This window comes from Drosophila sulfurigaster, chromosome 2L (assembly GCF_023558435.1).
Source record: "Drosophila sulfurigaster albostrigata strain 15112-1811.04 chromosome 2L, ASM2355843v2, whole genome shotgun sequence".
Taxonomy (NCBI): Eukaryota; Metazoa; Arthropoda; class Insecta; order Diptera; family Drosophilidae; genus Drosophila; species Drosophila sulfurigaster.
Window position 1 is genome coordinate 23,948,492 of NC_084881.1, and position 13,586 is coordinate 23,962,077.

Consider the following 13,586-nt stretch of genomic DNA (forward strand, 5'->3'; position numbering starts at 1 on the left):
CTGCAATCGGTGCATAAACTTTAAATCCTTGTATTAACGATGAAAATATGATATCAAATCATACAGCATGATTCTCTTTATATATTCCCGATATATTGTGTAATTCCAACACTAATGAAACCTCTTTCATTTCATTCACTCCACAGCTAATAACGATGACCACAATAAGATCGACATAAAGATCCAGACCAATTGCGAGTTCTCCAAGACAATTGGCGAATTGTACGAAAGCATTGCGCGCAGCAAGCTGCCCAATGGCTGTGTCAAGTCGGGCGCCTCCCTGCTGAGTGCCTGCGATGAGAATGACGAGCAGAGTGCCGAGGATGTGGAGGAAGAACGCAACGAACGCATGCTTGTCGAGGTGCAGGAATCGCTGGAGCGACAGATACGTGAACTGGAGAGCACTGAGATCGATGTGGACACCGAGACGGATGAAACAGACTGCGAAGTGCAGCTGGAGGAGAACGAGGATAGTGCCGAACTGGGACTGGACGATGCGGGTGTCTTTATTACGATGTGCGACGATGAGAATGCCAGTCTGGAGCTGCGTTATCAGGCGCTGCTCTCGGACATGTCGTGGAATGAGCGTGCCGAGGCCTTGGCTACGCTCCAAGCCTATGTTGCACGTCACCCGGGGCGGGCACAGGAGCTCCATCAAAAGCTGTCGTCGCCCTCGCGCCGTCGTTCACTGCAGGAGACGCTGAAGAAGTATCAGGCGAAGCAGGCGCGTGCCCAGCAGAAACGTGCGCTGCTCCAGCAGGAGAAGGCGGCCAAGCTGCAGCAGTTGTTTGTGCGCGTTGAGGACGTGAAGACTGCCAAGAAACAACTGATCGAGGACAAGCGCCAGAAGATGGAGGGACGACTGCAGCGAGCGGCCGAGAATCGAGAGATCTACTTGCGACAGATCATCGAAAAGGCGCACGACGAGGAGAAGAAACTGAAGGAGATTAATTTCATCAAGAACATTGAGGCGCAAAACAAACGTCTCGACTTGCTCGAGTCCTCCAAGGAAACCGAGGGACGTCTCCAAGATCTGGAGCAGGAACGACAGAAGCGCGTCGAGGAGAAGGCAGCCAAAGAAGCCGCAGTGGAGCGTCGTCGTCAGGCGCTAGAAAAGGAGCGTCTGCTCAAGCTGGAGAAGATGAACGAAACGCGGCTAGAGAAAGAGCAGCGCATAGGCAAGATGCAGGAGCAAAAGGAGCGCCAACGTCAGGCGTTGGCCAGGGAGAAGGCGCGCGATCGCGAGGAGCGTCTGCTGGCATTGCAAGTGCAACAGCAACAGACGGCCGAGGAGTTGCAGCGCAAGATTCAACAGAAGCAGTTAGAATCTGCGCGTCGTCACGAGGAGAACATCGAGCACATTCGTCAGCGGGCGTTGGAGTTGACCATGCCCAGCACCAGGCAGCAAGACGAGGCACGTGGTGAACAGGACGACGAGGAGGAGCTCTTCAATGGCAACGCTACAAGCACTACCAATGAGGATTGTGATCTGTCGTCGACTTTATCGGAGTTGGGTGGCGTCAATGGCAACCGCGAGCATTCACGCAGCTACAAAAAGAAGATGAAGAAGCTCAAACAGCGCATGAGTCAATGGTGGGTCTGAAAAAAAGGTTTAAATGTTACATATAGTAATTCTCTCTTTACTCTTTACAGTGCCAGCGAGTATTTGGCCACTTTGGAGGCACTACCTCCGCATTTGAAGCGCGACAGCAGCGTGCCCAAGCTTCTGAATCTGGTTGTCAAGGGCGGCGGTGCTCAGGGATTGGATCGCACCTTGGGCAACCTGCTGCGTCTAATACCAAAGGCTCAGACCTGTGACTTTCAAACGTTCCTGCACATGGATGGACTCGGTGTGCTGGCCACTCATGTGATTAGCAAGGGACTAGAAGAGAACACTGAGATCTCAAAGAAGTAAGTGAGAGCTTGGATCTTGTTTTAAGACCTTCACTAAAATGCCTTTCCCGTTTTTAGATCCCTCACTCTGGCTGTGCAATTGTATCGCAATGCGTGCTCTGTTTGTCCACAGATTGCGCGTCATGCGCTGCTTGGCAACTCCATTGCCACACTCTTCGATGCCATCTCCAAGAGTTTCCAGGTGAGTCCCATTTGTTATTGCTCCCTCGACGTGGCGCGAACTTAACTTTTTCGCAAGTGTTGCCATAAAAATGTCGCCAATCTGTCGCCTCTTTGTGTTGCCATGGAACGCATCCAAATCGTAATTCCCCAATTGCGTCGCTCATTTTAAACTTGGCTCGCGCTTTTGGCCATTGCCTTGTGCTTCCTCTGCTCTCCTTCTGCTGCCCTGCGTGTCCTGCCTCTTGTCCACTTAACACTTGGCGGCGCTGCTTTGCTCATTCTTTTTATGTGATATACCTATAAAAAGTATGCGAGCCGATTGTAGGGTATTGATTTAAACTCTGAGATTAGGAATATTAGTGTCTTAGGTTTAAACTTTTTTAAATATTTGTTGAAGAAAGAAAACGTTTCGAGATTGATTTTATATTTATTTCAATATTCAATACAAATAATTTTATTAATTCAAAAAATGATATGCTCTGAAATTTTGAAAATGAGAAATAGCTAAATATTAGATGTTAAAGATAATTCGTTAAAAGTCATTTTTTATTTCGTAAATATTTCCTGTAATCGATAGTTATCAATTTAAAAGCCAACAATGAGTTATATTATACATATCTGAATTTTACTACTACCCCAACTTACTTATCATTCAATTTCGAATGTAGGGTATTTAAAAGTCGCATACTCTGTCACTTCTGTGTAAACAGCTATTCTCTTCAACTTGGCAAGTTTTAAAGTTTATTGTTCTCGTATTTTGCTCGCTTGTTTATTTGCCATTTCTTTGACGCTTTTGTTGGTATTCATTTTATTTATTTATTTTTATTTTTTGCGTTCTGCTTTGCTTTTCTTTTGTGTGGCATTTTTATTCGAATTTTATTTACTGGCCGTGGCGTCCTCTTTGACGCTTGGCCTATAAATTCGTCTGTAACTAGCCGCTGCCTCTCTTCCGATTGCCCGTTTTTCAATCCCCACCCCTGCCCGCTGCTCTGCTCAATGTGTTTGGTATCCACAATTTGTCAGCATTTGGCTGTCAAGTTTTGCGTGTGCTTTTTTATGCTTTTATTTACATTTATGCACATAAATGTTTATTGTATATGTGTTTGCGGCCTGCTGTTAAATCAATCGTTAAAATGCGTAAAAAGCCACTCTTATTTTTATACCCTATAGGCCAATTTGCAAAATGGGTGCTAATGACTAACAGGTTATCTTTGTAGCAGGCAGTTTAATTCTGTAATAAGTGTTTAGTTTTAAAGCATGTCACATTTGCGGAGCAATCAGCAAAGATCAGTCATTGGTATGTGGAGCATACTTATAGCAGCCAGCTTTTATCGCACTGCAGATAAAAGCAGCGCAGCGGTATCGCTGTAAATTGCACTGTTAGTGTTATCTCTGTTTGGCAAGCAGTTTTAAATGTAGAGAGTATGTGAGCAATATTACAAGCTCTCTTTTTGCAGGGTATCCTTTGGAAGCATATTCTTCTCAGCAGCTTTTTCATTGTTCTTCATCGTTATCATTGTTGTTGTTTTTTATTCTATAAAATATATTTTTACTACGGCGTCGGTCGCACTTTCGTCGTTGTTGTTGTTACCTTGGCTCGTGTTTATTGTCGTGCTTTGTCTACATCTCCCCTGCCCCCTCTCTACACTTAATACTCATCGCTTACTTTGGCTGATGGATCAGCGCGCACGCCGCTTGTCATGTAATCAAGAAGAAGCGGAGAAAGAAGCAGAGGCAGCAGAAGGAGAGATAAAGAACGCGTCGCGTAAAAAACATCAATTAACATTTTGATTGATGTGAATGCTCAGCGCATTTGTTGTTTATGTTGTTATTGTTGTTACTGCTGTTAACTTTTATAATTAATTTGAACACACACGAAAAATGTCGCTTAACGCCGCAAAGCATGCAACAATTGTGCTGCAACTAAAGCAGCAGCAGTAACAACAACAATACCAACAACTCGAAAGTCCATTGACACGTTTTGACTTTTGATTCGTTTTTTGTTTTCTAAGCTTTTTGCTGTTTGCTTTCGTTCACAATTTGTTGCCGTTGTCGTCTCCCTATTTTGCAGTTACCCGAAGAAAAATCACCACAACATCCGGTCGAGTTATCCACGGAGCTAATGCTGGCATGCACCGAGGCGCTATCATCGAGCTATGTCAAGAAAAACACCCACCCTAAAGTCCCGGAACGCCTACCGGACATGATAAAGTGAGTACAACAACAAGAAATTTACTACTACCTACAACAACTACAAGTTTACACTGCACACACATACACAAACTCAAGCAGCATGGAGGGGAAATGTGCTTGAGTTCGAAAACCCAATTCGAATATGCGTGACTTGCACTGCAGCGTGTGTGTAAGAGTGAGCCAGCGTTAGTGCTGTGCAGGGGCGTGTCAATATTGTGCGAGTGCGACAACTAGTCTGTGTTCGCGTATGTATATTTTGTATGTGCGCAAGTGTGTGACGACTGCATGGAGCAGTGGCTGTAAAACTGCCAGGCAGCCAAGGCTGTTTACGATGCGGTAGTGGCTGTCAAACTGTGCACTCTTTCTTGTTTGAGCAAGTGCAGCGCCATTGTTGTTGCTCTTCCTATTATTATTATTATTGTTATTGTTGTTTGCTGGGGCGCTTTCAACACTCGCTCGCTAACTTTTCGCCTCTACGTTTTTATGACTGCGCCGTTTTACAGTTGCCGCTGCTGCTGATGCTGCAACTTGAAGGCATTGTTGTTGCTTTAATTTTTGGGGCAACAACTTTAATGTTTTTCTTTAATTTGTGCTCTCGCTTCGTGCTGTAGAAGTTTTGTGTGTATGTATGTGTGAGCGATATTTTGGGCAGTGCAAAAGTTTTAATCGAATTTTTGTTGTTATTACCCAAACAGACAAACACACACACACACACACACACACACACATATACGCATACAGGCAGAGAAGCCTCCGCAGTCGCCATTTTGTTTATTTTCATACAAATTGAATTTCACATACATTTGTATATTTTGTTTGTGCGCGACTGTTGTGTGTGTGTGTATGTGAGTGCAAGTTTTTGTGTGTTCTCTTTTCATTGTTACAACTAAAAAAAGAACTTTGTTATTATGCATTTTTCCCAGCTAACGTTTTTGTTATTTTCCTTTTTTTTTCGACCATTTGCTGGTTTTCTTGTCATTTTAGCTGGCTTTTGTTTTGCTGCGGCACGCTACTGAAAACATTTTGTTTATCCTTTGTGTGCACCGTCCGTCCGCCCGCACTCTGTTACTTTTACTCCCCTCTTTGCTGCTGCTGGTTCGTCGTTTTTCTAGTTCTTTTTGTTGATCAATTTTCGTTTGTTTATGTTTTCAATTTGCTTACAAAAGCTTTTCGTTTATTTTATTAGCAACCGCCGCCATTGTGTTTTCTCTCTCTCTCTCTCCCTCTTCAGCTCTCTGGCGAGTGCGTTGCTATTGTAGTTGTGCGTTGTTGTTGTTCTTGTTGCTCGCCTTCTATTTTTTTTCACTTTTTAGTGTAGCGCGCTTTTCGGCGCTCAATTCAATTACAAAGCGTTGTGTTTTCTATTCTCTTCTGCTACTGCTTCTTCTATCTGCTTACCATTTACTGCAAAATCAAATTTCTTTGACTATAATTTCCTCCTCTCCCCCCCTCTTTGCGCTCAACACAATACGTTGCTCCATTTTGGCGAAAAAAGTGTACAAAAAAGCAAAGAGAAATTCAATTCGCCGCACTTGAATGGGAAGCCAACCCTCCGCCCTCCGCCCTCAGTACCTCCTCCCACTTTATCTATTTTCACGATTTTCTTCTGGTTGCTTCGTAATTCAATTGAAGCATTTGGGAGACCAACAACTGCTCCTCTAGCCAGCCAATCTACGTGCAGTTTTTCTTTCTTTACTTGCTTTTTTTCCAGCTGCATAATTTAATTTTTGTTTACTTTTAATTGCCAAAGAAAGGAGTGAAGGAGGAGTTGGAGGGGGGCAAGCAGCGAATGTCCCTTTTCGGTTGTAGAAATGTAACTCAAATTTGATTTCAATTTGTGCAAAGTTTTCTTTTCAATTTTTTGCTGCTTCAATTTACTTTGACTTTGCTTAAACTTTAATAATTAATGCATAAAAATAATTTGGTTTCTCTTTATGTGTATGTGTGTGTGTGTGTGGGTGTGTGTGTGCGTGTGTGTGTGACCCAGTCGCCCACTCTGGGATTTAGCTGCGTCATCAGCATGCTAATCTTCCACCTACTGGTTTTGATATTTTGGCCACATTTCTTCGTCCTTTTTGCCAGATTGTTGTTGTTGTTGTTGGTGTTCTTTGCTCTGGTATTTTTCCAGCTTTTCACATATTCTAACCAGGTTTTTGCGTATTCTATTTTCATGTCAAACGAATTTAGCAAAAATATGACGAGCATCCATTTTCTAAATTTAATTGAATTGGATTCAATGAATGTATTTTTCACTAAATGCAGTCGAGTTTTAAATTCAATATACGAAATAGAAATATTTATTTTTATAACATTTTATATTTTTGACAAATTTATTCAACTGCATTGAACTGAAATATTCTGAAATATTTGTTGACAGCTTGAAGTTGATGTTTGGAAATTCATATTTTATAAATATGAAAAAGGTTTTCATTTGGCATAATAAAAAAACTGCAAATGGGCGAATTAATACATATTTTTGTTGAGAACTAAAATCTATTTTTCTTTTAAAAATGTTGATATAAAATATATTTGGTTATAGGAATTTCGTATATCAACAAATTCAAGAATCCTTGAGTGCCTTCTTTGACATTGAAGAATTCTTGATTTATTGCTTAAAATACACATTGTATTTCTACTCAATTTGAACCTTTTAAATGTATGACGAAGTATTCTCATTCGTACTCTGTTTTAACCTGGCTTAACTTCTTGGTGCCCTCATCAAAGCTTTCCCGCCCCCAATTCTGACAATTATTTATCCTTGAACCGTATCAAATTTGATTTCTCAAATACACTTTCCAGCAGCGTGTGTTCTACCTTTTTTATTACAATATTACAATGTAATTGATTCATAATTAATCAACATAATCATTAGGCAGATCAACCCCTCGTTCAGTTTTCGCTCCCAACTCCCGCAACTAGCTTAAAAAAGCAAATACATTTTAATCATCGTCTGATCATCAATTTCAAGGCGTTGTCTAGCTAAACAAATGCTCAAAAATTAGAGCAGAGGAGAGCGAAAGTAGGTAAAGGCAATCATAACGATGATTTGACACGCGATAAGGCGCACACGAAACAGCAGAGTTTCCTCTTCCCCCCTTTCATAAATAGACGAGTAGCATCCGCATCCGCATCCGCATAACGGCAGCAACAGCAGCAGCAGCAGCAGCCACATCCTCCGCCCATAGCAACCCCCTGAAGGACAATCAACCCCCTCCCCCTTCCTCTTGTTCACTGCTTGCTGTCATAATGAAATATGCATACAGCGAAAAGTGGTAATCAGAAGAGTTGAAGTGAGAAGCGAACTCTGTGATTCAGTGTCTGTTTCTGTTGCTGATTCAGTTTCAGCTACAGCTTGTGCTTCAACTTTTGCGCCGCGTGTCCTTTTATCAACGAGAGGACAACACGCTGAGTCGACTCCTGTGACCGTCTCTCTCCTGCTGTTGTGCAGTTAATTTAATTACCCTTTAAGTAACCATATCGAATGGCCATTTGGAGTTGCGCCTGCCTCTGCCTGCCAGTTGGGACCCCATCTCCCTCTCCTCGGCTCGTTCTCATTGGCAACTTCTCATGCACTTTACAGTTTCGTCCTGTCCTTAACTTTGCCTCAATTACAAGCGGCTCCTAGCAGCAACATCAACAGCAACAGCAGCAGCAGCTCAGACCCCATTTGAACCCAGAAACTCAGACTCCAAAACGACGCTCTCTCCACACACATTCTCGCTCACACACGTGCTGTGGGTTTTATTTTACCATTTGCCAACGTCATGGACATATTAGTGCAACTATTTAGTTGCCACCACACACACACACACACACACACACACACACACACACACACACACAGACATACGGCCGCTCCCTGACGCTGTCCCTGTTCCTGCCCATGCCACCAACGATACCTCACTACCGCAACTGTTACACTGAAAAATTTGAGTGTATACTACAAATATTTTTCACTATGTTTATCACATAACTTGCATCTATATTGTTTTTCTACAAGTTTTTTAGCTGATGTTTTATTTTGTAATGCGTAATGTGAATCTAAATATCATATTGAACGAATGTTTGCTCCAAACTCTGCAAATTTTATTCCGTTTTTTGTTATTAATTTTCATTGTTGATCAGTTAACTTGCATCTATATTGCTTTTAGAGAAGTGTTTTAGCTAATGATTTATTTTGTAATGTGTAATGTGAATCTAAAGATCATATTGAAAGAATTTTTGCTTCAAACTCGGCAAGTTTTATTCATTTCTATTTAATTTTGTAGTTATTTCACAATTTGTTTCAATTCTTGATTTTAAATCAAATTTTGAGCTTTAATTTGATTATTTTTGAGTTTGCAAACCCACTTTTATTTCATAATAAAATATGTACAAGAAAAAACTTCGGTTCATTTCTTGTTTGAAGCTTATGATTTATTGATTTTGTATTTAGTTTTAATGTGGCAAACATTTTATTCTATTTCCTATAGCATTCGTATATGTGTTTTTTTTAAGATATTTTTTCCTTGTGCATTTTTCTAATAATATTTTAAATTTGATATTTAAGTGTAATCTTTTTAATGCAAATTCTGCGATAAATTCGATTAACCTTTGGGGTTGTCTTTACAGATTTTGTTCAGTGTAATCATTGCCCTTCTGCTGCTGTTGCTACTGCTGCTCCTGCTGCAGTGTCTCGTCCTGTCGTATTCATTTCAAGCGTTCGCCTTTGTTCGTTTTTGCTTGCTGTTGTTGCTAGAATTGTTGTTGCTGCTGTTTGTTGTGCATTTAATATCCGATTTCATTTTTTTGTTGATTCTTTTTGACAATGGGCGCAGGCATTGAACACTTCTTAGGCTGATACCCCTCCTCCCACCCTTCCTCTCAATCCACTGCCCCCCGTCCCCCAATCGCTATTGTCCTCGGCAGCGCTTGACGGCAGCGAGAAAGTTTTCTATTTGCTTAGTGCGCGATGTGTATTTATTTTTCGTCCTTTTGTTTTCCCTGCCGCTGATGCCGCGACGTCGTTCTAAATCAAAATATTGACTCTTAACGGCGTGTTTATTGATCCTGCCTTCGGTCACAGCAGGCAAGCCTAAGTTACCCTCTTGTAGCAGTCAGCTTTTGTCCATGCAATGCTCATATTACTGCAGTCTGTTACGCTCAGCTTTTGTTCGTATTTCATTTCGTGGGTCTATTCGTAATGAAATCTCCTTGGTTAAATTGCAACTCCTGCAGAATCTGCATGTTATAATTGAATTCAAATCACGAAACTGTCACAAAACTAATCAGAGTTGTCATCTTTGTAACAGTAGCCGACAGTTAACAACAGCAGTAAGGGCAGCACCCTTCCCTATTCCCTCTTCTCCTGTGTACACCCTCAACTCTCAATTGCAGTGCATTCCTCCCCGAGTACGCTTCATCTGTTCATTTTCGACATTCAAACTGTCAAAAAGTCAGCATCAATTACAGTTACAGAGACATCACAGCCCAACACAGAGAATGCGATAGAACACTACACGAGAAATAGATAGAGAGTAAGGGCCAGAGAGAGGGAGAGAGCTCAAAGAAGTTAGCTTCAGATTTGCATCAAAATGCATTTGGACATATATGGACGTAGGTCAGCAAAAACAGCCAAAAAGTTGGCAAAATACAAAAGCAAAAAATGGAGCCCTCAAAATGCGAGAGTCTACTGAGCAACTTTTACGATCAAATGATCAAATAGAAGAAGAGTTGTTAAAGATCGTTGAAGTTGTCGATGCGATTATTCAAAAGTATTATTCTCTAATTTAGTTGTTAGGGGGACAAAAGTAGAATTTTTATTTAATCGTCTGAGGAGTGCTTTTAATATAATTTAAAAGAATAAATTTCATGTAATTTTATATTATTATCATTTTATATTATTCTTTTGTATAGTAGGAATATAGAGAATACAGCAGAAGCCATAAATACATTTTACTTTTTAAACATTTTTTAAATTTCAATACTAATCATGAAGTATAGAATAGAAAATTAAATGACTAAAGAACATTTCTACATATACTACTTACTACTACTTATATTAGGTAGTTGAATCAAATCGAGTTCTTAAAAATAATATAGGTTCATAGGCAATCAAACTGAAATAATTGTGATATGATGTATATCAAATTGAAAGCACCCTTAGGAAACATTTGATTAGATTATTATAACATCATTGAAATTGTTTGCTTTATGGCCGCAATATGTGCGGATATTTAAATATGATGTGATGTTTATTTCCCGCTGGAAATGCAACAATCACCCCTCGATGGAAGTGTGCAAGGTTGAACTGAATGGGGAAGGGGAAGGAAAAGGGGTTATATGCAAAAGTCTGACATATGCGCTGACATTTTGCATGCAAAAAGGCGCAGCAGCATTCTCGAATGCTCTCTTGAACCCCTCCTCCTCCTCCTCCTCCGGTTGCCCTTGTCTATCAGTGATGATAGTGCCGCCTGCTTTTCTCCTCCTCCTCCCCTTCCCCTGGAATGTTCAGTTGCATGTCAAAAGTTTGATGAGTGCCTGTCCAGCGCCGCATGTCAAAGGTAACGAACGGGCCGAGGTGTAGCGGGGAAGGGAGAGGAATGGAAGTCGGCTTTTGGGCTATTGAATTACGTAGAGTCCGTGCGGAGTTTGAGATCTTTTGAGTGCATGCGCTTTGATTTTGGCTTGTTGCCTGTTGTTGTTCACTCATCTTTATTTTTTTTTTCTTCTTTTTATTTTTACCACTCGAGGGAATATTAACCAAACCAACCAGCGAACCAAACCAACCACCCACCAAGTAGGCCAGCCAGATCTTAGGTGACATATGTAAAATGTGTAAAGTGCAGTGCCTCAGTGCCAGTTACAGTTAATTTAATGCTCGTCAGGCACTCAGCTGAGGATGAGGATGAGGATGAGTCGTTGCTCTTCTTGTTGCACCCTCAACAGCAGTCTATGCTGTGCTATTATTGTACCCTGTATTCATAGAGCAGACGTGCGCTGATAGACTATTTTATTCCTTGTTTTGTATCAGTCGGTCTGCCCGTCTGTGCTGTACTTTGAATGTAGAGACCGGTTAGGCTAAAGTCCTTCCGTCCAGCCGTCTGTCCGCTTGTTTCAATGCTCAGATCATTCAGATTATTAAAGTTAAGATTCATAACACAGTCCTAATTTATAATTCTAAGCTTTTAATCAGTTTTAGCTAGTCTGCCCGTCGGTCCGCTTGTTTCAGGGAACAGAGCATTCCGACTATTAAGGTTAAGATCTATAATGCAATCTTAATTAATAATTCTTAGCTAGTTATCCGTCCGTCTGTCCGCTTGTTTCAGGGAACACAACTTTTAGACTATAAAAATTAAGATCTGTAATACAATCCTAATTAAAGGTTACATTATTATAAATAGTTATTAAAAATGAAATAGATAGCAGTCTAGGGTATCTCGTAGTCATTGATTCTTCGCCCTGTTGTTCTTTGTCAGCATTTCCAAACAAGCGCATTATCTATGAAGAGTTTTAGTGCGCGACCAGCGAGCGAGCGCATCAGTCAATCAAACGGCAATTGTGAGGGCTTAGCACAGTGGTTATCTTCAGTATTCGCCCAAGGGCGGCCTTAGCAACCCCGTCTCTTCACTCCTTGCTATGCTCTATGCAGTCAACCCCTGTTCTGCTGGTGCAAATTAACACGCTAAGCACTTGAATGCGCCAAATGTGGCGTGAGTAATGCCCTCAAGTGGCCGACAGATGGCGCACATTACAAGCCACTAATCCAATGCGCCTAAAAATGTGGATGTGTAGGGTGTTCGTCTTCGCCCACAAAAAAAAAAATGCTGTTAAAATTTATGACAAAAACTAAAAATCTTTGCATTGTATTTCGTCTTAGAGGTCTCGTAAGTTCCAGTCCATAATCTTTTGCCTCCATCAATGGTTATGGCCATCGAATGCTATCCCTCCGCACGTTGGGCGCCATTTATGATTGCCAACTTAACATAAATTCTAATTTGATTTTGCCACTAAAGTGCCATAAGAACGCCATTTGACCATAGCATTGAGTTCGCTACCATTTCCCCATTCTCTTTTATAGAGTCATACTCGTATGACTCTGAAATGTTCCTCTCCTCCCCTCTCCATGCTGCTACTTTTTCTCTTCTGTCCCCAGCAGTTGCTTTGCAGATTGAGCCAGCCTTACGTTGGGCATAATTTTTTACGATGCTCGGCGACATATTCGCCACTTTCCACTTTTCACAAAAGCCAAATCACAGGCGCCCATTTCAGAGCTCAAACCATCATTTCTAGCTCCCTTACTGCCCTCCCCAGCTAGCACGTCTATTTGTGCTCTTTCTTTTGAAAGGGTATGTCAACCTAGTTGTGTGCTTTACGGCAGCAAGGTAGAGAACTTAAAATGTGCTACTAATTATATTAAAACATTCAGTTTTAAAAAAGGATTTTAACTTAAATATCTTAAAATAGTAATTCTTTAAAAAAAAAAATTATATTGTTTGATTCATAATTAGATTTAAGTTATTAATGTACATACTATATTAATTTTTATTAAAATATGGTATTCTCTATAGAATCTATAAGCTATCTTATTTACTAAAAAATCTTTTTTGCTATTTATAATAATTCTCATTAAAATATTCCGCAACAGAAAACAGAATATATAAGAGTTCTACTCACCTGGGAAAACTTTTTCTCAGATTCCAGTTAACACTATTTTCAAATAGTAATTTATCTATAATATTTAGCAACAATATATTTTCTTGTTCTTATATATATATTATATTAACAGTTCTTTGTTGCTCAATTGTAGTATATTTGATTGTTCGTCTTGCTCTATCTTTTTTTCCGACCTGTTTTAATGCTGTTTTCGCCATGATTCCTTATGTGTAGCTATGGTTCTGGTTGCTACTGTTGTTGTAGTTGTTGTTGCTTTATATTATTATATGCACTTTTCTTTTACAAAATGGCGGCAAACGTCGCCAACGATGTGGTGATCCTGAGCTGTTGTTGTTGTTGTTGTTGTGGTTGCCGTTATGTTTGCGGTTATTTGGCGCCATGTTTTTGCTGCCTCGCCTCGTTTGAGTTTTACGAGCGGCTTTACTTTTCGCAGCTATTTGGCGCTGGCTTTTTAACGGCCCCCATTGCCGTCATCCTCATCAACAACATCATCATCATCATCATCGTCATCATCAGCAGCAGCAGCAGGAGCAGCAGAACCGGCAGCGGCAACAACAACTTCATTATTATCATCAGCATTATTGCGGCCCCACGTGTGTTGTCCATTTGGTGACGTTGATTTCTCGCTGTTGTCGTGCGGTAGGCAGAACTCCGTTTTGTCG

General features: G+C 40.8%; 1 protein-coding gene across 2 annotated transcripts in view; it reads left to right on the top strand.

Moving 5' to 3' along the window:
• The window catches only part of LOC133850768 (S phase cyclin A-associated protein in the endoplasmic reticulum), a 34,436-nt gene that overhangs the window by 3,726 nt on the left and 17,124 nt on the right, over positions 1–13,586 (top strand). For both annotated transcript variants that reach the window (XM_062286952.1, XM_062286953.1), the window contains exons 4-7: positions 147–1,593; positions 1,654–1,911; positions 1,972–2,095; positions 4,148–4,287. In XM_062286952.1, coding sequence (XP_062142936.1) covers positions 147–1,593; positions 1,654–1,911; positions 1,972–2,095; positions 4,148–4,287 — 1,969 coding nt within the window. The remainder of the gene's footprint in view (positions 1–146; positions 1,594–1,653; positions 1,912–1,971; positions 2,096–4,147; positions 4,288–13,586) is intronic.